This window comes from Lontra canadensis, unplaced genomic scaffold (genome assembly GCF_010015895.1).
Source record: "Lontra canadensis isolate GAN:19392208 unplaced genomic scaffold, GSC_riverotter_1.0 scaffold1, whole genome shotgun sequence".
In the NCBI taxonomy this organism is placed as follows: domain Eukaryota; kingdom Metazoa; phylum Chordata; class Mammalia; order Carnivora; family Mustelidae; genus Lontra; species Lontra canadensis.
In genome coordinates this window covers 69,739,301-69,767,205 of record NW_022630995.1, presented here as the reverse complement: position 1 = coordinate 69,767,205, position 27,905 = coordinate 69,739,301, and the positions used below count along the sequence as shown (strand labels likewise).

The following is a 27,905-nucleotide window of genomic DNA, read 5'->3' as shown; positions in this document are numbered from 1 at the left end:
CAATTGTCTAAATTTAATTGTGGGATGAGGAAAGCCTAAGGTCCTCCTACTCTGCTGCTATCTTCCTCTTCAGTCCTCTATTTAAAATAATTCTTTAGCAGATGAAATATGCCCTTCTTAAATGTGAGCATGCAAGGTAAATTCAAATACTACTTTAAACTTTGACCATGCATTTAACTTTACTTTTGGCTATATCTGAATAAAGACGAGGTGTTTTTTTTTTAAAAAAACATCCCCTTTCTCTCTTTCAAATAAAGCCATTTCTATGCCCTTTTATTTTTTTTTCCTCCCCCCCACCCCCGTAATGCCATTTTAAAGGAAAATGCAAGCTGTCTTTATCTAAGGGGGAAAAAAGTGTCTATTCAGGAAATGTAAAACAAGTGGACATTAAGGTGTCAGGGATTATGGCTAACAGCAGAGGTAATGGTTAAGGAATTGGACAAATTCCATTTTTTGGCATTCTGGTGGCTGAGGGCTGATGAGGTTAAGGAGTTCAGTGGAGGATAAAGTCATTTGGGAGTTCCCAAATTAGCAGAACTAACAGATGGAGAAATGCAAATAAAAAGGAAAATAATCAAGTCCTCTTCGACATCTTCAAGGTCTGTGAGGCCTTCCTCCCTGGAAGCCCCAAGGTATCAAATGATTCACAAAGGCAGGAAAACATGTTTTCTATAACTATTCTGAAAAATGGCACAATGACATTCCTTTCTCTTTCTTTTTCCTGTGGAGTTCCTTGAGTCAAACCTCATTCCATATGTTATTGAGAGACAATACACATATACCTCTTTTGAGGAAGAAAAGGATAGCATTTTGGCAGAGGCTGATGAAGGCTATGAAAATCTGCCCCACCAGTGGAGGAACAGATGCTTTTGATTCTTGGAGAATACAAAAACATCAACCTCTGAGATATATATATATATATGAAAATTATGCAACCACATAGTGTTAGATTTTTTTTTTTTCAGTAAGAGTTCTAGATTAACAAAATAAAGACAGAGCACCATAAATTTTTAATAATGCTATGGCCATTTGCATGTAGTCAGATCTTGTTGTTATGTGCATATCTCTGTTTCTTTTTAGGTGACATGGAAATCACACACAGAAATATTGACTTTTGAACTAAAAAAAAAAAGTTTCACTATCGACAGCTGTCAGACTAGTATTTTTGGATTTCTAAAATATAAACTGAAGAGATAATGAGCAAAACATCAACATTCTTAATAAAATGGCCCAAACAAGGTAGTGGCTTTTGTAATTGATTCTTTCTATCTTTGTATTTCTTACCTGTACCAAGTATAAATGAGACCTAGGGGCCGTCCTACATTTGTACACATCTGTTTCAGGCAGGGTTCCTCCCCCTTCTCCAGGGTGCTCCCATGGTTTTCTCTAACATAACTGGACCCAAATCATACTATTCATTAAAGACTGTCAGGAGTGGGACCACCTTGGTAATTAGATTCATCCACCAATGTGATTGGAACAGGTATAAGAAAATATTTACCAGGATTACTGCTTCCTTGACAACAGTGAAGATACACAGCTTTAGAGGAAAATAAATACAGAACTACTTATTAACAGAACAAAGTCTTACCTAGACACCAACAAGGATGGTAAACAACATACTCCGTTCAACCCAATACTTACAGTTATGTCCTAAATACTTAAGAAACTGAGAAAAATAAGACACTTTCTTCTTGTTCCCCTCTGTGGATAACACAGAAATGCAGTGAGGTTGATAAAAGAAAAAGAAAAAAAAAAAAAACCAACAAAACAACAACTAGGAAGAAGGATGCCAAAGCAGAGCATCAAAATCAAGTTTATGTTTTTCGATTTCATTTGACTAGATAAATCTGTATCCTATGTGCTCCTTTTACCTGAAAGCTTTATTTTATAACCATGATTATTATCATTATCATTACCACAAAGTGGAAAAATAACAAATGTTCTTATGTTCTAGGTGAAAGAAAGGCACTATAAGCACAAATGGAGTTGGTCCCAGTTGTCTGGAACCTCACATGGGCCACAGGTGACTCATGCTTCCTCCCCTGCTCTCCTACATAATAATAACCCTTCCAGGCGTGGCTGATATGACAGAAATCTTTGCACAGCTAGCCCAATTTTTATGACATAAGGCACTGCTCCATAAATCTAAAAAAATGGATAAAGACTTAGACTACTCTGATGGCCATGGTGACCTCATGGAGTGGTGACTTAAGGCTATTTGCATACATACAACATGAAGTAAAAACATCAGGGTTATTTTTTGTGGGAGGTGTTAGAGAAGAGAAGGCAGTGGTTTGGAAGTTAGAAGATCCAATCTTTGGTCTTATTTCTGTCACTAACTGTGTGACTTTGGCCAGGTCACTTAAACATTGTGGGCCTTAGTTTCCTTTATTAGTAAAAGGATGTACGTAAAATAATGTCATTTTCAGCTTTATCAGCTTAGGAATTTATCCATGCAGAACAGAACTCGGGATCAAAGATCCCTTCAGATCTGAATTACCTTAAAAAAACAAACAAACAAACAAATAAAAACAAATCTATGGTGAATTACTTCACTGAATATGTCATGGATACAACACAGACTTTGCCTTTCTGGGCTCCTACTCTTGCCACCCCCCACCACCCGACAAAGGGTTCCACACTTTCTCCAGATCAACATCAGGGACAATTTTGGCCCTTTTCTTTAGGGGACAGAAACATCTCCGCCTGGAGACCTTCTCCTCCCTGACACTGACAGCTTATTCCCTTCCCTTTTGCTCTCCTTGTAAAATTCAAATTTGTTTTCATTCCATTGCTTTTCCTGTTCTAACATACCTTCAGCATTGACCTGTGCAAGTGCAATCAAAGGGACCTGGGTCTTGTATATGCAAATAACAAGAAAAGGGGATTCACAGGGAGAAGTAACTCTTTCAAGGAAACTTGTCTGAATGTCATTACCGGGCCTCACATAATGTAAGATAGGTCTGGTTTCCTTGGATTAGCCTCAAAGGCAAGATTGCTTGTGAAAAACAACAGAAACCTTACTTAGTTTCTCTTATCTGTCTGTATTGGAAATAGCCACCATCTGTTGAAGGGCATCTTGGCTCTTTCCATAGTTTGGTGATTGTGGTCTTTGGTACTATGAATATTGGGGTACAGATGGCCTTTCTTTTCACTACATCTGTATCTTTGGGTTAAATACCCAGTAGTGCAATTGCAAGGTCATAGGGTAGCTCTATTTTTAATTTCTTAAGAAAATATGGTCTATATATACAATGGAATATTACACCTCCATCAAAAAGGATGAATACTTTTGTATCAACATGGACGGGACTGGAGGGGATTATGCTGAGTGAAATAAGTCAAGCAGAGAGAGTCAATTATCATATGGTTTCGCTTACTTGTGGAGCATAAGGAATAACATGGAGGACATTAGAAGGAAAGGAAAAGTGAATTGGGGGAAATCGGAGGGGGAGACAAACCATGACAGACTGTGGACTCTGAGAAACAAACTGAGGGTTTTGGAGTGGCGGGGTATGGGGAGTTGGGTGAGCCTGGTAGTGGGTATTAAGGAGGGCAACTATTGCATGGAGTACTGGGTGTGGTGCATAAGCAATGGATCGTGAAACACTGAACAAATAAAATTAAATTAAAAAGAAAAAAAAAAGGAAATAGCAACCATCTACTGGGAGTCCTGTGATTTCAGGCCACAGACTCAGTCCTTGTGTCCCAGATGGAATGCCCTAGTAGACAGTGAGACAATGTGCCAGCGAATCACCAGAAGGCAGGGTTACCTGCCACAGTCACGGCAAGAATGCTGCTTGCTGATTCTGCTTTGCCATTCTGTAGGGTTTCTACAGGGAGAAGAATTAATACATGGTGGCAGAAGTGGCACTTCCGGGGGATGAGGGACACCTTAACCTCCTGGTGGGGAGGGGAGACCGCCCATACTGCACAGTGGTGCTCAGGATCGGGAGTCTGTCAGGGATCCAGGCCTCCCACCTCAGAGTTCAAGAACAACTTACTCCTGGGAGCTCATGAGATGGGTAGAATGAAGATGAATCCTTAGCATCCTCTATGAAGCCCCCTTACACTACACAGTAGAAAGGGCTGAATCAAGCCTTACTTCTAATGCCAAAAAGGACCAATGTTCAAACAGTAAAAAGGTGAGGAGTCCTTCCATTTACTGCTGTGATGGAGGTGGGGCTGGAAACCTTCCTGTGGCTCAAGTCTCTTCAGTATATCAGTATTGTGGAGGTAGTTTGGTCTTGTGGAAACTCCTCTGACTTGAAATCACCAACCTCGTTGTGTCTTCATAAAAAAAAAATGTCACCTGAGACTCCTGGGTGGCTCAGTTGGTTAAGCGTCTGCCTTAGGCTCAGATCATGATCGCAGGATCCTGGGATCGAGTCTCACATCAGGCTCCCTGCTCAGGGGGAGACTGCTTCTCCTTCTCCCTTTGCCTGCTGCTCCCCTGCTTGTGCTTTCTCTCTCTCTCTGACAATTAAAATCTTTTAAAAAATCACTTAACATTTCTCTCTCTCAAATTTGTTACATCTAATCTCCCTTTAGATTTTAATAACTAGGATTCTGGGGTCAGGAGGTCAGCATTTTCAACTGCATGAGTAGAATCATGGCCAGATATCTTCTTCCCCCATATTCCTACAACTGTGTCTTCCCATCCACAGCCTTCTGGGAATGGGGTTCACAGGGTGAAAGGTGTCCAGGCTACGTGTGGAGAAGTCCACCCCGCTGCCATTAGTGGGCTCTTAAAGTACTCATCCAGGAGCATCATGAAGACTTGCGAGGAGCGAGAGATGTGTCACAGTATTTAGAAGTCACCCAGACAGGGGCGCCTGGGTGGCTCAGTCAGTTAAGCATCTGCCTTCAGCTCAGGTCATGATCCCAGGGTCCTGGGATCGAGCCCCACATTGGGCTCTCTGCTTACTGGGAGGCCTGCTTCTCCCTCTCCCTCTGCTACTCCCCCTGCTTGTGCTCTTTCTCTCTGTTAAACAAGAAAACAAAATCTTAAATGAGAAAAAAAAAAGTCACCCAAACGTGTGTCAAATGGCCACTGAAATGTTTTTCCTAATCATTATAGGACATTTCTATCTCTGAAAAGTGGGTTATGGCTTATCTTCCCTTCCTACACCATCCTGGTGCCTTTACCCATGGACTGCTTCCTTCCACAGGTGCAACTGTGGTAGAAAAGGCCTCCTTTACCTCAGCCCCCTTCCCTCAGCTTTCTCTCCTGGCCTAGGTTTCTTTGCTCAAGCTGGCTTAGCCACTCTCCCTACCTTTATCGTTCAGATCTGGTTCCTGACTTCGAATGCTTCTGTGCACTTCCTACACTGGATTCTCCTCTGCCTCATGGTCTTGCCCTGCCCAAGAACCTCATTCTACTTTGCTCCAAAATCACAGTTAGATTCAAGCCCTATTTACTTTTTTTTTTTTTTTTTTTGGCTTCAATAAGAAAAATCTATTGTCTCAAAGTTTTGGAGGCTAGAAGTCCAAGATCAAGGGGTCTGTGGGGTTGATTCCTCTTGAGGGCAGTGAGGGACAATCTGTTCCATACTTCTTACCTAGCTTCTGGTGGCTTCCTGGCAATCCCTGGTATTCCTTGGCTTGTATATCCCATCTCTGCCTTCATCTCCCTACAGCTCTCCCTCTGTATGCATGTCTGTGTCCAAATTTCCCTCCTTTATAAGGAAACCAGTCATACTGGGTCAGGATCCCAACCTACTCCAAATGACCTCATCTAAAATAATGATGCCTGCAATAACCCATATCCAAATAAGGCCACATTCAGAGGTACTCAGGGTTAGGACTTCGACATATAAATTTTCAAGGGGACATGATACAACCCATAACACCAGGCAATAGACTAATACTCAGCCATAAAAAGAAAGGGGAATCACTTCATGAAATGGTATGAGAAAATCTCAAGGTGCAAAAAACCCTAACATTCCAAATTATACTACGCTGTACTTTGTGTAAGAAAGGATGAAAAGGACATGCATGTATTTGTGTACGTTCATAAAAATATTGCTGAGGGTTTGCACAGAAATCACTAATGGGTGTCTCTGGGAAAGTACCTGGGTTTCTGGAGGAGAAGGGTAGGAAGGAGAAATTTTAGCATGTAACTTTTTTATACTGCTTGTTTTCTGAACCATGAGAATATACATACACACTTGCCTCCCCAGGATTAATTTTTAGCAGGTTTATTTTTTCCTAAACTTATAGGCAAAATAAAATCATATCTGCTTCTTTAAGGTGCTACCCTTAAAGACCAGCTGCCCTCCTTAGATCAGGTATTACCTTAACATCTTTTGTGGAGTTTTTGTTCCTCGCAGGAACACATTCTCTATCAAAGAAATTCACCTTTTGCATTTGCCATAAATGTTCGTAATGTTTTTTGTCAGTGGGTTCCTGTCACACATGGGAGATTTAAATGGATGTGTAAAATCTGCGCGTGGCAGGTGCACTGTCGAGCTGCCAGAGAGGCAGGAGTGAACCTGAGAAATGTGAATTATCAGCGGTTCCTAGCTATTTCTCACAGTCCCTGGAAAAAGGTCTAAAAGGAACAGCAGCCCTCCCACCGTTCTCATTTTTGGGTCCTACGCAAGAGGGGAGGTGTCTTTTTTCCCAGAACTCCTGCATGAAGCTACATCTACCATGATAATCAGCAACAAGCACTTTCCTGGTGCTTACTCTGCAAGTGACAGCCAAAGAAGAATGGCATCTCCAGAAGGAGACCAGCAGCTGGCCTTGGACCAGCAGGTGCCAAAGACGTTCTCAGGACAGAGCATTTCAAAGATGTTAAAGATCCCAGCTTTAAAACTGCCATGCTGTGTGTCCTTGGGCAAATGCTTACCTTCTCTGTTTCCTAACCTATAGAGTGGGGTGATACATAACAGTGACTTCATCGCAGAGCTGTTAAGAAGCAGTATATCTGTATCTATAGAACATATTAATCAAAGCAAACTCTATTTACTTTTATGTGTCCCAGCTCCTGAGAGACACCCCAGATTTGACAGTACTCTAGATCCTCACCTAAACTGCCTGGGAGAGTCACATTTATATCTGGGTTTATGTCTGATTATTCAACAGAGCATTCTGGGATTCAGCAGAGATGAGACTCCAGTGGGCTGAAATGTGACATTATGAAAAGCAGTCCCCTCGAGCTCCTGTGTGTGCTCTGTGATGACCTGTATCCTAATCCAAATGGGCCACTTCAACAGCCTCTTGCACATCACAGGACTTGTTCAGAAATGGGAATCAGGAGTCTGGCCCCCTCCTTCAGTTCTGTGGAAACAATTAGTCACTGGACTCAGGCACCCATAGGTCGGTGGATAGAGCAGGTTCCCCAAAGGATGCTGGCCTGAAAGAAATGAGGACAGGGCTGTACAGAAGACAAGCATCATGAGTGAAGAAGGTCCTTGCAGAGCCGTGGACCCTGACCAGGGGGGGCAATGGATCCAGATGGAGCGTGAGGCTGTGGTTGGTCTCTGCAAACCAGCCTCCTGGTTTACCTCCCTCTGGGCACCCACATGCATGGGAGAGTGAGGTGTGAGGCACGGAGGGAATGGCTTTCAATAGTGATATGCACCAGAGGGAAAATAAAACAAATACATAAAATAATATGCTAGAGGGAGGGAGAGTGGGGCCCGAGGCCACATTGGCCTATATCAAGCTGTCTTCAGATGTTCTTCTGGATGTTCACTCTCCAGGACAGCTCCTCCTGTCCTGGCCATTTAAATGGCATCTATGTTCCCATGGCTCCCGTGTTTCTATGTCCAGCTCTTCTTTCCTGACCTCCAGACTTGCATGTCCAAATACCTAGCCTCTGTGTTAGGGATGTGGTAGATAGAAGAGGCTTCTCAAATGTAACATCTCCAAACCCAAATTCAGAGTTCCCTGCCCCTCAGGATCTCTTCTCCTGTCTTGCCCATTTCAGTTCATGCGGTGAAAACAGACCTAACTGCATCCCTGATTTTTCTCTTTCTCTCGCACATATGGCAAACATGTCATTTATCATCCGGACTATCACTTTTGAGAGTAAAATGGGGGAGTTATTAACAATTAGGCTGGTATAAACTAGGATATATTCTTAAACTCTACATTTAACCCTTAGGATTTTAAAATACTGTCCTAATCGGATCCTTCTGACTTCTCACTCACTCTGGTCCAAACCCATGACCTGTCATCGGACTACTGGACTAGCCTCCGACTGGGTTTCTATCTGTTTCCATGTGTATTGCTTGTTGATGCCACTACAATGCAACCTATGTAAAGCCGGAGTCCTCGTCTATGTAACAAATATGGAAAACAACTTTTATTTTTTCTAGCACAGAAACTTCTGGAAGACTTGAAAGGGAAGTGTTAAGAGTTGCTGCCTCTGGGGGGTGCTGGAGAAAGGGAGGTTAACAAAGGGAGTTTGAGGTGAGAAGAAATTTTACTTTTAAATACACACCCTTTTGTTTTTTCTTGAAAACTGTATGCATAAAAGCCACTGCTCCATGGGGGATTATCCTCTAAGAAGGCCAGATTCTTCCTCTGTACTCTATTTATATGCTTTCCTTTTCCCATAACTCTGGAGAAAAGATGGGAAAAATATCCCATTTTGTTTCAAACTGTGTCATCTGAGCTAAAAACCCATATCTAGATTAAAGTCTTTGTGAGTCACAGAAGAATTGAGATATTTAAATTTGGGGAGATCCTATTTTCTAAGAATTGCCTTATTTATTAAAGGTTAACAACTATCTAATAAGTCACACATATTTTCTCATTCGATACCCCTTGGATGGGGCTGACACGTGATCAGCCTCACTTTACATGTGAGGAAGGACAGGAATAGAAAGGCAAAGGAGAAATTTTTTTCTAAAGGAAATTATATGTTCTTATCCCACCCAGCAAAGGGCCAAAGTACAATGCCGATTTTGATCAGGAAACAGTGCTAACTTTTAACATGATCCCAATTCACTGAGTGACCCTGAGGGTAACATCTTGCAATCTGAGGGAAGTTAATAAAATGGGAGCAGAGTAAAAACTGAAGCCTTATAAACCAACTTCCATACCATTTGCTTCCAATTAGCTTTTCAGAGTATGCATACGCCTACAGACATGCAAATTTGATCTACCTGCACAGAGTGAATTGATGATTAAAATAAGTAATCAACTAATAAATTCAAGCTTAAAATGTCATGCTTGACTCAATTGCCTAACGATGACTTGGACAATCTATAGACCCAAAAATACAGGGTTACCATTTTTATTTATCAGTATCAGATTAGCTAGGTAACCTAGCAATAACTGATTTATATATGTATGTACATATGTGTATAGTTTCTTTTTTAAAAAGATTTTATTTATTTATTTGGCAGTTAGACAGTGAGAGAGGGAACAGAAGCAGGGGGAGTGGGAGAGGGAGAAGCAGGCTTGCCGCTGAACAGGGAACCAGAGGTGGGGCTCGATCCCAGGACCCTGGGATCATGACCTGAGCCGATGGCAGATGCTTAATGACTGAGCCACCCAGGGGCGCTGTATAGTTTCTTTATATTTGTAAACTTTAGCAACCAGTGAAACTGAACATACTAGTTCTATATTTTTACTGCCTTGTGTCTGGCTGGTAGTAAGTGTCCACTTAAATCCCAGAATATTCAACAGAAGTGGTAAAGTGGACTTGTAAGTAGTCATCAAGGAATCTACATGAGAGTAATAACGGGTACTATTCATTGAAAGCTTAGTGATTAGCATGATGTTCAGAGGCTTTGAAAAATAATATACACTAACTCATATAATTTTTACTACAGCCATAAGAGGAAGGTGAATTCCCATTTAGTTCAGAAAGCCAAAGCATGAAGAGATTAAGTAATTTGCCCATGTTTGGTAAGCAGTGAAATTGGACTGCTCTATAACCACTAAAAATCATGCTTTTTTTAAAAAAAAGATTTTATTTATTTATTTGACAGACAGAGATCACAAGTAGGCAGAGAGGCAGGCAGAAAGAGAGGAGGAAGCAGGTTCCCTACTGAGCAGAGAGCCTGATGCGGGGCTCGATCCCAGGACCCTGGGATCATGACCCGAGCTGAAGGCAGAGGCTTTAACCCACTGAGCCACCCAGGCGCCCCTAAAAATAATGCTTTAAAGATTATTTAATAACAGGGGAAAATGCTCAGCAACTATTAAAAAATGGAACACAAAACTTACATGTGTATTTGCATCTCATACATAAACACTTATACAATGACAATTTACCGAATATATAAAACTGCAAGGTAAGTTCCTCAATTGTTAACTATTCCATGTAGTAATGGGTGATTTGTCTTCTCTTCTAGTATTTTTTTTTGGAATGCCAAAACTTATTAGAATGAGCATGTATCATCTTGAGAATCAGAAAAGAAGCAGTAACAAAGGTTTTTAGAAATTGTTCCAGAAGCTGTAGCAAATTTAAACAAACCGATTGCCATAAAATAGGAATAGTCAAAGAGTCGTCCTCTTAAAAAACAACCCAGACCTTATTGCCTTGCAGGAAGTTTCTACTAATACTTATAAGAATCAGCTAATACCAGTCTTACTTAAAATGCTCTTGCGCTTGGCTATCCAATAGAACTTTCCATGATGATGGGATGGCTATCTAATGGCAGTGCATATATAGGACATTTGAAATGTAGGTAGTATAACTGAGAAACAGAATTTAAATTTCATTAAAATTAACTTAAATTTGAATGGTCACACATGGCTAGTGGCTACTGTGTTGGACGTCGCAGTTCTAGACTATAAAAAAATGGAGGAAAATTTGCAAACTCCTTTAAAAAAGCCAATATAACTGTTACCTGAATATGATAAAAATGTAAATTGTGGATGAATTTCCACATATGAATATCAGGGTAAAAAATAAATAAAATAGGGTGCCTGGTTAGCTCAGTTGTTGAGTGTCTGCCTTCAGCTCAGGTCATGATCCCACCATCCTGGGATTGAGCCCCGCATCGGGCCCCCTGCTCGGCAGGGGTTCCGCTTCTCCCTCTCCCACTCTGCCTGCTTGTGTTCCTTCTCTCACTGTCTCTGTCAAATAAATAAATAAAATCTTAAAAATAAATAAATAAAATACAGATACAATCTAGCATGTGTTAGAAGAATAATATGTATGGAAGATTAAGGATGGTCTAATATTGGGAAATCCATTAATACAATACATTCCTACTAACAGATCAAGAGAAAAAACTCAGACCACAACTATTGAAAAGGGATTTGTTAAAATTAAACCTCCATTTCTGATTAAAAACTCTGATGAAAGAAGACTAACCTGCATTTACATAACCCAAGGAAATATATATCTTGACCTAGAAAACTATATGGGAAAATAACAAAATGGAGAAATGATAAAAAAAAAAAAATCCCATTAAACTCAGGATTTCCCATTAAATGTTTAATGAAGAGAAATATATTCAGTGTTACCACTATTACTTCAGTTGATTTTGGAGGTATGAGCCAATGAAATTAGATAATAGGAAAAAAATAATAGGTCTAAAATTTTGAAAGAAGTAAATTATCACTAACTGTGCATATTACTAATGTAATCCTGATACACTAATATAAACAATCACAAATACTTCGTATGGACCTAAGCTCTGCCATTGGTTCAATTACTAGCACTATTAACAATTAGCTGTGTGACAGTGAGCAAGCTATTTAATCTCTTTGCTTCCTCTGTATAATGGGGACAATACTATCCTACCAAAGGGCTATTAAGACTATTAAATATGTAAATACATATAGAACTCTTAGAACATGCTTGCATATAATACTATTTAATATTACCATCAGTATGAAAATAATACTAAGGCATGTTATAATCATTACAAAATTATTATGAATTATAAAATATAGAAAGTATAAAATATATAAAGTATAATAATGTACAAAATAAAAATACAAAAGTCAAAGTCCTTCCTATATGAAAAAGGATTATTTCATTTATAATAGCAACATAATCATTAAGTACTTAGGAATAAACATATAAAAGTGTGTGATTAAATAAGAATATTAAAAAATGCTAGTAGGGGACAAAAAGAATCATTGAGTAAAGGGCAAACATATACAAAGGGAGATTCAACAATATAAGTTACAAATTATTCTATAATCTTAAAAAACAGATAAAAGTGACTCAAAGTTTATATAAAATAGACATAAAAAGTGAAGGTAGAACAATAAAGGAAGGTTAGCATGAATAGATATGAGACAATATTATAGTGCCAAGTACTCAAAATAGTATGGTACTGAAGTCTGAATAGATAGATTCAGAAGATACAGAAGTCTGAGGGCACAGAAATAGAACAAATTCATATTGGTATTTAATACATGCTGAATGGAGATACTGCATATGAGAGGGGGAGATTAATTATTGAATAAATACCAGTTATAAAATCTGGTAGGGGGGCGCCTGGGTGGCTCAGTGGGTTAAGCCGCTGCCTTCGGCTCGGGTCATGATCCCAGGGTCCTGGGATGGAGCCCCGCATCGGGCTCTCTGCATAGTGGGGAGCCTGCTTCCCTTCCTCTCTCTGCCTGCCTCTCTGCCTACTTGTGATCTCTGCCTATCAAATAAATAAATAAAATCTTAAAAAAAAAAAAAATCTGGTAGGTAGGCCATCTGAAAAAAATAATGCTGGCTTTTTACTTGATTCTTTATACTAAGGTAAGTTCTCTGCAGATTAAAGACTTACTCATAAAAATTAAATAAAAAGTAGTGGATGGAAATATGAGAGAATGTTTTTCTATAGGCTTGGTCTGTAGAAGATCTTATTATACAAAACTTGGAAGTTATATAAAAGGATAAATTCAGTTATGTAAAACCCCGAATTTCTGCATGGCAAAAAGCACCACAGAAAAATCAAAGGCAATGACAAATTTGGAAGATAATATTAAATCTTATGTCAGTTAAGTCGTTTGACTAATAGTCTTCTCTTCAATTTCTTTGACTCACACACATCAGTGAGAAAATGACCAACAATTCAACCAAAAAGTGGTCAGATAATATAAGCACGTATTCCAGAGAAAAAAAATTCACTTTTTCTATTTTACTTGAAGTATTTATTTTTCTGTTTTACTTACTACTTTACTGAAAAGATGTCCAACACTATTTGTGATTAGAAAAGTGTGATGATTCAACCTTTTTGGCAGACTTTGGGCAGTATCTATCATAATTTTATACACAAACACACACCCACCCACCCACACACACACCTCATTGCCCTACCTATTAAACTTCCAGAATTTACCTTAGGGGTATACTCACAGATGTGCTCAGTATCACATGTGTTTTTTGTTGTTTTCTTTTTTTGGTAAGAGAAAACATGTTGGTAAGAGAAACTGGTTTAATAAATGTGAAATATACAGGAAATGAAATGTTATACAGTCATTAAAAATGAGATGGTAGCTTGGATTGAGTGTAGAGATGAATAATTCCAAGAAGTGAGAAATAAAGGTACAGAGTTAAGAGTGCTACCATTTGTTTAAAAATACGTGTTTGTAAGCACATAAAATATCCCTGGAAGAGAAGATATTCCAGGAAGATGGCTGGATAACTGAGAGACGGACACAGAAAGGCAATTACTTTTAACTGCACACCATTTTATACCTTTTGCATTTTATACCATATGCATACATTATCCATTCCAAAATTAATTCCTTCTTTTTTTACTAGTTTACAATACTGATTAATTTTATTTATGTATTTATTTATTTATATTAACATATAAGGTATTATTTGCCCCAGGGGTACAGGTCTGTGAATCATCAGGCTTACATATTTCACAGCACTCTTTTTTTTTTTTTTTAAGATTTTACTTATTTATTTGACAGACAGAGATCACAAGTAGGCAGAGAGGAAGGCAGAGAGAGAGAGGGAAGCAGGCTCCCTGCTGAGCACAGAGCCTGATGTGGGGCTCGATCCCAGGACCCTGGGATCATGACCTGAGCCGAAGGCAGCGGCTTAACCCACTGAGCCACCCAGGCGCCCTTCACAGCACTCTTAAAACAGCTTTTACCTTTTTATCTCCTTTTCTTCTTCCATTCGCCAGAAAATCCTGGCTCTTCCCACACAACGCTGCATATTACCACAATCTCAGCTCACTCCCCTTCCTCCTTTTTTTACCTGCCTAAATAAATAACTATCCACAAAATGAACAATAGGAATGTGGGACAAAGAAAGCACTTTATGTTACAGAACAATACTAGTAAAACATCAAAATGTGTAGTTAGAAAGAGCTGAAAAACTATGTGACAAATGGTAACAAGGTTTATCTTGAGTGGGGGGATACCAGGTAATTTGGGTTTTATCCTGGTATTTTCTGTGATTTCCGAGGTTTATACGGCAATATGTATTACTTTTAAAATAATTTTTAATTTTTAAAAAACTTCTTGCTACTCACCTGGTTCCTGTCCCTGGCATTTGCATATCGAAACCTCTGTATATAATAAAAGACCAGCCATGCGAGGGATATGATCATCAGGACGATGAAGGAGATGGACACAAACACAACCGAAGTGCGGCTCACATATTTCTGCAAGTTCCGGGTTCCGATGGTGATGTACATGGTCACCGTGATGTTCCTTTCCAGCAGGCTTACTATCTCCTTCCCTTTTGGCTCAGGAATCATTATTGCCACGATGTCTTCTACACCTGTTGTGACAGGGACAAGGAGTGGGTAACAAGGGTAAGGTGAGAAGAGAGAGAGGGAGAAAATCATAGTGAAATGTCTAGATAAAGTGATGCAAAGCCAAATAATGACTCTACTTTTGACAATTCTATGCCAGACCTAACAGCCGGCTCCAATTCTAAGATCTCACAGCTAGAAAAGGAGTCAAATTCTCAACCTCCTGCAGCAACCTTGTATGTGAGAAAAGAACCTAAACTGAATTCATGACCCTTCCCACCTAGCCCAGTTTACAGTTCTCTGGGGCACTTCACAGACCCCCAAGGAGGGGAAGAGGCACTTTCTACCCTGTGGGAGAAGGGTAGGATGCCCAATTCTGTGCCTTCCCCCTCGCGACACCAGGAATCCTCAAATACAGATCTCTATCATTTCTAAGGCAATTTTCTCCTACATTGAGTACCTAAAGTAACCCCAAATGGGGTTCTTGACAAGCTCTAATGATTTATAAACATTAATATCATGGCCTCAGAACTATTTCCTACTTATTTTATCGAATTCAACATAAACAGCTTGGGTCTCCTCATACTCAGCAAAGAGAGAAGATGGAGACTGCACAATTTCAAAATTGTTTTACCTCAACTTTCAAATATTCCTCCTCCCATGCCCATTATTTGACAGTCTGAAGCCAAAGTAGCGATTCTGGGGGGTCAAAGTTACCCTTTGTCATTGTCCCTATTCTTTTTTTTTTTTTTTTTAAGATTTTATTTATTTGACAGAGAGGGAGAGATCACAAGTAGGCAGAGAGGCAAGCAGAGAGAGAGAGGGAAGCAGGCTGCCTGCTGAGCAGAGAGCCCGATGCGGGGCTCCATCCCAGGACCCTGAGATCATGACCTGAGCCGAAGGCAGAGGCTTTAACCCACTGAACCACCCAGGTGCCCCCATTGTCCCTATTCTTGATGATGCTGTGCAAGGCACAGCCTCCACGGGGAGTCTTCAGTACTGGTATGATACCAGCTCCAAAATGATCTACTCAACATGCCACCGTGGCTGATCCTTGGACTAGAATATTGATTTCAGTTTCACCAGGGTAGGTTCTCTGGTATCACCCCAGTTCATGCTCACAAAGCTCTGGGTGAGCCCTCCTTCCATATGGAAATAGCCCATGACCTGGGGTCATTGCTAATTAAAGAGAGCAAATTTGCAATTAAGATATTGCAGATTCAGGGCAAAATTAAACACTGCTGTAGCTGCTTCAAGTTGGCCTCATTCAAGGCTGAGGTCCGTCTGCTGGATGGAACCAGCAGATTACCTTTGCTCAGAGGGATGCAAGCTCTTAAGGGCTACTTAAGGCTTTCACTTGACCTTGATCTCTATGCAAGTTTGCAATTCTAAATTCCTTGCTGGTATTCCACTGAATAAATACTTTAACAGCTAACTACATACAAAGGTATCTGTGTGTGCTACATCAATTACCTATTTTTTTAAAATTCCTAAAACTTTTGTATTGGCCCAACTGTAAAATCAGAAAGCCCAAGAGGATTTAGATTTGGCTGTTATTTCTGGGAATTACTGAGACTGATGGATTGAATTTCAATTTTGCAGAATTTACTGACTGTTTCGATGCTCCTTCTCTTTTCATGTTTACTTTGGCTAATGGCTGCTTGTGGTCTGAGGTTTTGTTGAGGGATTAAGGCTACTGACAGGTTTTGTCTCTACGGAAATATGATCTTCTGTGTATACTAGACTAGTCTGGCCTGGTGAGGCTCATCCCAGTGCTGTAGCTATTTTATAGGTAGTATATTCTAGTAGTGGTAGGATAATAATTTTTCATTTAATTTACTTCCTTATTTATATTTTTAAAACATGTCTACTCAGGACTCTAGAATTCGGTTTTTGAGGATGGGATTTTGGGGTTATTTACAAAAGATGTCATATGCTCAGACTTGCACACATTCCACAGTTTTCATTCCTAGTTCAGTCATTTTTATTATTTACTTTTATTGAGGCACGGTGTTACCGTATGACACAGCGATCTGATAGTTCAATGGCATACATGATGCTTTGCCCACCATGAGAAGGCTTTTACATTTTTTGGTAGTCAAATTTTATGAATATAATCCCTTATGGCTTCCCGTTTTGATTCTCTGCTTAGAAAGCTCTTCTTCACTCAAGAGGATAGCAAGACTCATCAAAAATTGCTTCTCAAAACACGGTTTTATGTTTTACATTTAAATCTTAACCCAAATACGATTTAGTAACAAAACAATATTTACTGCGCTCTTCCAATGTGATGGGCAGAGAGGAGACAGATAGGATGCAGTTGGTTTTCCCCCTAAATTCTCAGATATGATTGGATTGACTTTTGGACTTTGTTTTACAGTAAGGTTGGCCTCTCTTTTGCTGAACCCATCGCAGGCTGCTTTAGTTGTGCAACTTTTAACATCTTTATTCTCTGGCGGCCTGTCTTCACTTATTCTCCTCCATACACTTTTCCTACTCTCTGCTTATGCATTAAAGACCCTAGAGCCTAACAGTGAAGAGTCAAAGCCCAGCTCAACACTTTAAAAACAGGCAACCAGGGGCTCTTGGGTGGCTCAATGGGTTAAGCGTCTGACTTTGGCTCAGGTCATGAACTCAGGGTCCTGGGATCAAGCCCGGTGGCGTTCAGCGCTGCGTGCAGTGGGGAGTCTGTTTGTCCCTCTGTCCCTCCTCCCACTCATGCTCTCCGTCTCTCAAATAAATAAATAAAATCTTTATTTTTTTAATTTAAATTCGGTTAGCTAACATATAGTACATCATTAGTTTTTGATGTAGTGTTCAACGATTCATTAGTTGTGTATAACAAAAATAAATAAATAAAAATAGGCAACCAAATTTTGGATATGCACAAAGTTTTAAATCACTCCTCATCCATTTTTAGGGACCTGAGAAAATACTTTCTGTTCCTGTAAGGCAAAGTTAAGTGACCATTTTAAAGCATTTAAACTTTAGTGCTTAGTCAACATTGCCCACATTGTTCGTACTATTGGTGTACCTTCACGATAGAAAACAGCCACTTGGAAGGAGAAACAGTAAAAGTGTCAATAGAGCAGTTCTATTCATCTAGACCTCAACTTTATTCATCTTTCTAGGGCTGATGATGGTTTGAAAAAAAAAAAAAATGGATGGGATTCTTGGATATTTCTCCATATGCTTTAGGCTGTGGATTACTGTGAGCGGTAAAGGGTATGCATTTATCCCACCAGGAACAGTCATTAAGAATTTAGGTACAGGGGGCGCCTGGGTGGCTCAGTGGGTTAAGCCTCTGCCTTCCACTCAGGTCATGATCTCAGGGTTCTGGGATCGAGTCCTGCATTGGTCTCTCTGCTCGGCAGGGAGCCTGCTTCCTCCTCTCTCTCTCTCTGTTTGCCTCTCTGCCTACTTGTGATCTCTCTCTGTCAAATAAATAAAACCTTTAAAAAAAGAAAAAAAGAAGAAGAATTTAGGTACAGGCACGCCTGGATGGTTCAGTTGATTAAGCAGCTGCCTTCCGCTCAGATCATGATACTGGAGTCTGAGGATTGAGTCCCGCATCAGGCTCCCTGCTTGGCAGGGAGTCTGCTTCTCCTTCTGACTTCTCCCCTCTCATGCTCATGTTCTCTCTCTTGCCAAAACAAAACAAAACTAGGTACGTAGGTTATCCAAAACCAGTACAGTGAAGTGGATCTGGACGGATCATCTGATCAGTCTTATCAATCCACAAAATTCAGGGCAAAAGCTACCCCACAGGGTCTCAGCTGTTCAAACGAGGCACGTGCACCAAGGTGAGTCATCAGATAACTCCCTGATCTTTGCTTCATTTTGAAATGCACAGCCACAGTATCAGGCAGAAGCCAGCAGCTTCTCCCCAGGTAAATGGTAGCGTAATTGCTTCTGCAGGTGTGTGGGAGGGAAGGAGTGAGAGAAGCAGGGGAGAGGAGGGGGAGAATGCACTGAAAGCCTGAGTGCCGTCAGAGTTACAAGCTGCCCTGAGTATCTTATCTAGGACGCACGGGGAGCTCTGAGACTCGGGGAAAGGGAAGTTAGCAGGTAGGCAATTTTGCGGGGGTAAAAGCTACAGAGGCTCTGCCTGGTATTTGGGAAATTCTGTGTTTACCATGATACCTACTCGCTCAAATATTGATTGCCTCTTTTGCAAAATTATGTCAGCTGACCATTTATTTCCCTCCCAAAGGCATTTCATACTTCTGAGTGACAGTTATTATATAATTATGGAGTATTCTGGAAAAGCTCTTCAGCCGGGTGAGACAATGCGTGCCCAGCGGACGTATGATCCAGCGGCCACACAGCAAGGGTGCTCTGGATTCTTAGCGCTCCCTTTCCCAGGACAGCATTCAATTGCCATTATCTAATTTGGTATATGCAGCTAGTAAAGGATCAAAACAGAAGTGCAGGGATCTAAAAAATGTTTAATAACCAGAAAATCCATGGCTTGTAAATTCAAAACCAGGTTGTTTAAACACTGCATTAAGACAATGCCTAGGACACCAACAGAGTGTTAGACCCCGGACAGAGCACCAGCCCCGTTCCTCCCTGCGCAGCTCAGAGAGTGGTACCATCTCTCCTAGGTTCGTGTGATCAAAAATCCTTCATCAGTTCTCTGTATCCTCTACAGAGGGCCTTTCAGAATTTAGGCAATAAGAAAAGGCTGCAGTATTTCCTTTGGAGATATTTTCTATTTATTTACTTAATATCTTTATTTTATTTTTTTAGATTTTATTTATTATTTGACAGAGACACAGAGAGGGAACACAAGCAGGGGGAGTGGGAGAGGGAGAAGTAGCTTCCCGCCCAGCAGAGAGCCAGATGTGGGGCTCAACCCCAGGACCCCGGGATCATGACCTGAGCCGAAGGCAGACACCTAATGACTGAGCCACCCACGTGCCCCTCCTTTTTTTTTTTTTTTTAAATAGCTCCTGATTATCACCTGTTCTTGTGACACAATGCATGGAAACTGATCTTAAAAACTATAAAGTATCATATAAATGTAGAGTCTTACAGCTCAGGTCATGATCTCGGGGTCCTGGGATCGAGCCCAGTGATTTAACATTAGAAAATATATTAATACTTTTTAATACATAAAAGACTGAAAGGAACAAAGTATATGATCATCTTGTGTGGCTAGCTATCCTTCAAGATCTGGTCTCTTTCTCACCTATAGTCTTAGTAGGTGACCATGGAAAAGTGTTAGTCCCTGCCTCACTTGCAGCTAGATGTGGCTACGTGATTAGTATTTGGCCACTGAGATGTGAATGGAGACGATAATTGCTACTGAGTATGTGCTCCCCAGATTGTCTCCCTTTTTCCCTGATTTCGGCTAGAGAGATGTGGAGTGGCCAGCTTCTTAGAGAAGGAAGCCACACATTGAGGATAGAACCCATTCTTGATTCTTATTAAGAATAGTAGAAGGTGGGGTGCCTGGGTGGCTCAGTGGGTTAAAGCCTCTGCCTTCAGCTCAGGTCATGATCCCAGGGTCCTGGGATCGAGCCCCGCATCGGGCTCTCTGCTCAGCGGGGAGCCTGCTTCCTCCTCTCTCTCTGCCTGCCTCTCTGCCTGCTTGTGATCTCTCTCTGTCAAAGAAATAAATAAAATCTTAAAAAAAAAAAAAAAGAATAGTAGAAGGAAATCTCCTTAATGTGATAAAAGATCTACCAGAAGCAGCACATTAAATGGAGGACACATTAGGGGGAATAGTAGAAGGAAATTTCCTTAATGTGATAAAAGATCTACCAGAAGCAGCACATTAAACGGAGGACACATTAGGGGGTCCCCAATTCAAATGGTGAATAAGACCAAGAGGAGCCAACAGTTAAAGTAGAAGTGGTATCTGGCATTAAGAGACATAGAAACTAGAGTGTCAGTACTGGAAAGGAAGAGTGTAAGCTGTCATTATTTCAGCAAATCACATGACCATCTAGAAAAGCCAAGATAATTTAGCTTTTGAAATTAGAAGAACGTTCACTCAATACAAGATTTGAAATCCACATTAAAAATGAAGGGCTTTCTATATCCCAGTAATATCTCACCAGAAAATATAATGGAAAAAATGATCTATACATAACAGCAGCAGAAGTTACAAAATACCTAAGCAAACACTGGCCCCCTATGAAGAAAACCGCAAAATACAGTTTCTCTGAAAGACATCAAAAATTTCTGAAGCAGCTTTCAATTTAACCCAAGGATTATTTAGTATTAGTATTATACATTTAGTTTCCAAACACATGTGATTTTTAAAGTTATCCATGTGTAATTATTATTTTATTATTTCATTATGGTCAAGGAACACAGGCTCTTGATATTGTTCCTTAATCATCTAATACACTTTTGGGGGCTAAATGTTCCATTTGTCTCCAGAAACATTGTATTCAAAACTATTCTTTTGGCGGCAGGGTGGCGGGGACGGGGGGTGCCTGGGTGGCTCAGTTGTTGAGCGTCTGCCTTCGGCTCAGGTCATGATCCTAGGGTACCCCGCATCAGGTTCCCTGCTTGGCAGGAAGCCTGCTTCTCCCTCTCCCACTCTGCCTGCTTGTGTTCCCTCTCTCACGGTCTCTCCTTCTGTCAAATAAATAAAAATCTTAAAAAAACAAATTATTCTTTGTTTGATATATACATCTCATTGATCAAGTTTATTAATTACATTCAGATTTTCCATATCTCTGCTTATTTTTATCTGCTCGATTGTCTGAAAGGGGTTGTTAAAATGTCTCCTATAACTGTTGCTCTTTTTTTCCTCTGAAGTTCTGTCAGTCGCTGCTAGTTATTTTGAGTTTCTACGCTGAACCGTATGTACGCATTTGTGGCGGTTCTGTCCGCTTACACTACTGTTGCTGGCATAGGTCTGGGCTCATCAAGATTTTTGCTCTTTGTAACTTTTTGAAGTTATATTTGAGAATAGTCTTTGATGTTTTTAAATGTTACTGTGTCTGTTTATGAGTACTGTCAGTTAGTTTGGTAGCACACTAGTGCCCCCTCAGCTGTGGTTTCTGTTAACAGGGAGTTCACCTCAGTCCAGAAGCCCCTGAGCCTCCTGATGTATCATCAAAAGGTCCACGGTAGCCTAACACGACATCACAATGCCTACGTCATTCACCTCACTTCTCACGCACACATTTTATCATCTCACACTGTCACAGAAGAAAGATGAGTACAGTACTAGAAGGTATTTTGAGAGAGAGAGAGAGACCACATTCACATGCTTTTTATTATGATATAGTATTATAATTCCTCTATTTTTAGTTACTGTTATTACTCTCTTACTGTGCCCAATTTCTAAATTAAGCTTTATTATAGTTATGTATAGGAAAACACATAGTGTATATAGGGTTTGGTACTATGCATGGTTTCATGTATCCCTAGGGGATCCTAGAATGTTCCCTGCAGATAAGGGGGAATTACTGTACACAAAGCCTTTCAATCTGAAGTATTTCATCCCTTTCTTAGTGTCTAAAACATCTGTCTTCATACTTTATGCAAATATTGCCTTTAATATTTTTTCTCTCCTGAGATCCCTATTATCCTGTTGGTGGCATTCATTCCGTTAGCTATATTTTTATACTTTTCCCTCTCACTCAAAAAACCTTCTATTTTGAAATGATTACAGACTAACAGTGGCAAATATAGTGCACAGAGGTCCCATGCACACATCTCCCAACTTCCCCCAGTGGTGGCATGTCACATATTACAGTGCATTAGCAAAACAGGAAATTCACTGGCATAATATAATTAACCAGATTACAGGACTTAGACTTCACCAGTTTGGGCATGTGCAGAATTTTAAAAGGTCTTTGTGTAAAATTCCACAACATTTTATCACACATATAGAGTCATTCTTATCACTGCCACAATTAAAATATTGAAATATTCCATCACCGAAAAGAACTGCCTCTCCCTTTCCTTTCCCTTCCCTAACCTCTGATGTCTACTTACCTATTCTCCATCTCTAGAACTGTATCTTCTAGAATGTTATGTAAATGGAACCACAAAGTATGTTACACTTTAAAATTAGCTTCCCCCCCCACTTACTCAGCAAAATACCCTTAACATGAATCCAAGCTGTTGCATGTATCAGTAATTCATGCCTTTTTACTGATGAATGGCATTCTGTGTTATGGAATATTTAACCTCAGTTTAGCTGTTCGTTCATTGTCGGACATATGGGTTATTTCCAGTTTGGGACTATTAAGAATAAAGCTGCTATAATCATTAGGGTAGAAATGTTTGTATGAATCTAAGTTTTCATTTCTCTGGGATGAATGCCGAGGAGTGCGATTGCTAGGTTGTATGGTGGCTGCATGTTCAGTTTTTAAAAGAAATTGCCAAATTGCTTTCCAGAGTGGCTGTATCATTTTACATTCCCACTGGCAATGCGTGAGTGACCCAGTTTCTCAGGATCCTTGCCACTACTTGGAAATACCACTATTTTTTTTTTTTTAATTTTAGCCCTTCTAATAGGTATATAGTGGTATTTCACTGTATCTTTTATAATTTCTCTTTATCTGTTCTGGCTGACTGTGGAAGAGTCTCTCAAGCTCATCTTCTAGCTCATGAATTTGTCTTTAGTTGTATCGTTTCTGTATTTTATCTCATTTATTGTGGTCTTTATTTAAACTTGAATTTTTCATACTAAATATTTCCTTAAAAAAACAAAAACAAAAACAAAAAACCCTCTGGCTCCTTTTTTTTTTTTTTTTTAATAGCTTCCACTGTCTGGAAGCTTCTCTTACTGAATATTTGTGGTCCATCTTTTCACTCACTCTTTCTCAGCTGGTATCTGCCCGCTTGGTACTTCCTTTAATACTGGTGGTTCTCGGGGCGCCTGGGTGGCTCAGGGGTTAAGCCTCTGCCTTCGGCTCAGGTCATGATCTCAGGGTCCTGGGATCGAGCCCCGCATCGGGCTCTCTGCTCAGCAGGGAGCCTGCTTCCCCCCGCCCCCTCTCTTTGCCTGCCTCTCTGCTTACTTGTGATCTCTGTCAAATAAATAAATAAAATCTTTAAAAAAAAAAATACTGGTGGTTCTCCTCAGCTAGCTCATCAGCTCTGCCTGGGAGTTCCTATTTCTGTGGTGGAATCAGCGACTCTGCCCAGTCCTATTTTTCTGTGGAAAAACCAAGGCAGGGCTCGTTCTGTTCTTCCAGGAGGTTAAGGAGAGGTATGGATTATCTCAGGTGGCCCCCCAAGAACATGCAGGGCTCCTCCCATTAGTCAGACTGCAGACTGCTTGCCCTCCTTTCAGGGGCCCTGGCCCCTTCACCTGAGGCACTGTTGAAGTCCAGGCCCCCCAGTCAGGAATTATCTCCCAGGTCCCTGTAGCTCTGCACATCATCTGATCCAACTCCCATTTCCCGCCTGCAGCCTCCTTCTCAAACCTCCTTCTACAACTCTTGGAGACTTGAGTCTCTCGTCAACCAAACCCCCAGTAGTAGCTTCCATCTCTTCTTAGGATGATTCCTTTGCCTCTTGGCTTTGATTGATCTGGCTGCCTTACAGGGACACCAGTTTCTCTGCACTGTGGTGAAGGGGACAGGTGTTTTTAATTTATATTTATTTTTATTTAACCATACCGCACATCCCTCAGAGCCAGAAGACAGTCTGGTCTGGCTCTGCTTTTCTCCTTCTACACTATTACTCCCAGCCCCTTCCCATCCTCCTTTGAAAGCCACTTGTCTTGGAAAGTCTCTCCACCCGCATTTCCAGTGAAGTCTCTCACGTCCTTGCCTTGTCCACCAATCTTCTGTTTATCTCTTTTATCACCCCTTTTAGCTTCTGGCTCGTAACATCCATCCTCCTCGGGCTACCATTTTAGTATTCACATGGATAAGCCGCCCTCTACTCTGGCTTGTTGGTTGTTTGCTCTTCTCTTCCCATTCATCTTCCTCTTTCTCTAGTCCTCCTCAAGACACATATTCTTACTCTGGGCCTGGTCACTACTAGGAAACCGCACCATCTCTGAAATCCCAATTTAAAGTGTCACTTTCCTAATGCCCTTGACTCTTCTTCTAGCTCTCTTTGCACAGGTACATCCCCATCCTAGACCCCCCTACCCCCTACTATTTTCTTACTGACCATCAGCCCTCTCCTGGCTTCATTTCTGTCCTTACCCATCTATCCTAATCTCAGCATAGGTCACATGGTCCATCGTTATCAGAAATCCTCTAAAAATACTCTTAGCTACCTTCCTCTTCTATTTCTCCACAGAATGTGCCCGACAAGATGCACTATTCTATGCCTCCCCTTTATCACGTGAACACAGCTAAGAGAAAAACCTGATGAGTCATCTGTTTCCACTTCAAATTTACGATCCCTTTCCACTAATGAACACCTCACACCGCCTCTCCTACTGGGTTCTGGACTCGCTCTCCCTTTGTCCAAATGATGACCTCAGATTTTTACATCTCTCCTCAAATCTCCTGTGCCTCTTCCCACCCATATTCTCAGTTAGTGATCTTACTGCAGGAGTCACTGAGAAAGAATATCCACCAGAGGGAAATCTCTTGTCCTGTTATTAAATGAGGTAATTCACAGTAAAGCACTTAAGCACAAGGCCCGCCATATAAAAACCATGATATAGATGTCAAGTTTTATTAGAATCATTACAGTTTTACCACTGCCAAATACACAAATGGGACTGTCCTACCCCATCCTCCTCTTAGCACAATCCCCTCTACTACAAAGGCCTAATCCTGTAAATGTAACTGTGCCCAACCAGTGACATCACTTGTCAGGTGTAGGCAGGGCACACAGGAATTTTATTTCACATTAGAGGAAAGCAAATGCCCCCTTTTTCTGCTGATCTTAAACAGGAACATCTGGAAGGTTACATTGTGGCAGTATTCTTAGCACCCTAAAGGAAAAAGACCATGGATAGACAGAGGACAGCCGAAAAAATCAAGGCAGAAATAATGTGATGACGTGATCTGAGCCTTGATCAAGCCAGACCTGAAGACAGAATGCCTTTGGGTTTCACCGTTATCTTGCTAAAGACAGTTTCGTTTGAGTGCTCTGCGCTTTGCTTCCATATGACATAACCAGGTAGGGGTGTGTGTGTGTTTGTGTGTGTGTGTGTGTACAAAAGAATCCAGGTCTTCTGAATCCCAAGCCATTGTCACTGAACCTCATTATATTTCCATGTGATTTTTGGGTGGTCTATAATTTTACTTTACCTGAATTCACATTAACATTCACCCTTAGTGTTTTCATTTGTGTACATATCAGAAAACATGTCCATATGAAGCATAATTATTACGTCTGCCTTGTATGTATGATTCCAAGGCCACCCTAGGCCATGAATGAGTGGTTGTTCCAAATGGCACCAGTGGGTTGTTGGCTCTTAGAGTCCAGAGATAGGTTAGTGCTATCCCATACCATGTACCTTTCCTGAAATCCATGTGTGACTACACTTGTTGGGGATGGGAAAGATGTTTTCTGGAATACAGTCTTAGTCTGAACTATAAAAATAGTTTTTGGAGGATAAAAACAAATTCACAGTAGGACTAATTAAGGAGTGTGAAATTTATCATTTGGGAACCAAGCAGAAAACTTGTAGTGCAAATCAACGTACATGATTCCTCCAGAAGTCCCTCAAGCTCAAAATATTAAAGATTCATCTGAGTTGTTGGCTAAAAACTGGTTGATCTAGGCGCCGCTGCCCCCCACCCCCCGGGCTGCTTTGCTGAAAACCTGAAATATGTTAAACACTGGAGGTTACTGAAGTCCATTTTAATTATGCACCAGATCCTTTAAGTGGAGATTTACTATTATAGTCAGGCAGATGCTCAATAACAACCTACTTTCATGAGGTCAAAACATGTTTAAAGGAGACGCTAACAACAGCCAATTTTATTTTCTTTGGAACGGCTCTAGTAACTTAACTCACTGATGTCAGTTCCTCAGCTATGCTTGAGATGATCAGTGACGTACACTTTTTAAAAAATTCCTATCATTTCCTGATTTACCAGTGTGTAGAATTTTCTATGAATCTGGGATAATTTTGTATGGGGAATGATGTATATAATGTAAGGTATTTTATTTATAGCCCTACCTGTAGCATTTTCTTTGAACAGGTTCAGTAAATCAGACTCAAAAATAACTTACTTCCAGTATTTGTGAGAATTTTAAATGACTAAAAATGGTATCATGGAGCCCAGGCTGAAATAAAACAAATCACAGAATAATTCATCTGTATAATAATTCTGTTTTTATTAGAAAAGATAATCTTGCTTAAAGAAATTTCTGCTTATATATAAAATGCTTTAAAATCTAATTCTAGCTTGGATAAAAACCAGTATACATATAAGTCTCATTAAAAAGCAAACTGATGGAATCATAGGATAGGAGAGGATGAGAGACCAAAATTCTACAGCATTTCTCCCTTCCTAGTAATCTAATAGATGAAATTAAATAGCAGAGTCATTCACCATAACTTCTAGCTGGAAGGTTTACAACATCTTTAAGCTTTAGGTTCATGATCTCCAAAACTCTAATAGCAAACTTATCTAATCGGAAGGGGTGGGTGTGGATTAAATAAAATAATGCATATAAAGAACCCAGAAATAGGGGGTGCTCAATAAATAGAAGTTATTATCACAACCCTTGTCTATCAGATAATTATTTAAAACATTCCAGACAGGGTAAACCTTGCATTGATACCACAGGAGACAGGACAGGGTGGGAAGAGGCACACCAAACTTGGCTTCCAGCGTATACCCCCTGAATACTCCTGGGACCCCTCCAAACAGCTGGGGGCATGAGGCCATGCTGAGCAAGTTGCCATTTTTGCAACATGAAGGGTTATCTTTTGACCTACGATTGATCAAAAAAAGGAAACTCTGAGGCAGATTATCAGGAAAGTAATTGTCAAAGGAAAAAAAAATGAACATAACTGGGTTAGCAATTAATGGCATATATGATATTGCTGTTAAGGTAGTGAAAAATAAAAATTGTGTACCTTTTAGTTCAAAACAGTCACATAGTCAAAGAATGCATGAATTTATGTTTTGTTTTGCTTTGAACGACGGAGAAAATCACACCAATTATTCCCAGTACACGATTTTTAACAATGCATGGCCAAGAACTTTGAATTACATTGAAAAAACCCCACAATGTTAAGGATCTAAGGAGTTTGTAGACATTTATGGCAAACTGCTACGTGCCATTGCATAAAATTGGGAAATATACATGAAGAATTTCTTCTTACAATTCTTGCTTAATTGGCAGAAGCAACCTGGAATTCCC

The 27,905-nt window shown here is 40.3% G+C and overlaps 1 protein-coding gene across 4 annotated transcripts in view; it reads right to left on the bottom strand.

Annotated features, from left to right (window-relative positions):
- Positions 1 to 27,905, bottom strand: part of RNF150 (ring finger protein 150) — a 302,877-nt gene that overhangs the window by 131,223 nt on the left and 143,749 nt on the right. For all 4 annotated transcript variants that reach the window (XM_032857179.1, XM_032857183.1, XM_032857177.1 and 1 more), the window contains exon 2: positions 14,412 to 14,662. In XM_032857179.1, coding sequence (XP_032713070.1) covers positions 14,412 to 14,662 — 251 coding nt within the window. The remainder of the gene's footprint in view (positions 1 to 14,411; positions 14,663 to 27,905) is intronic.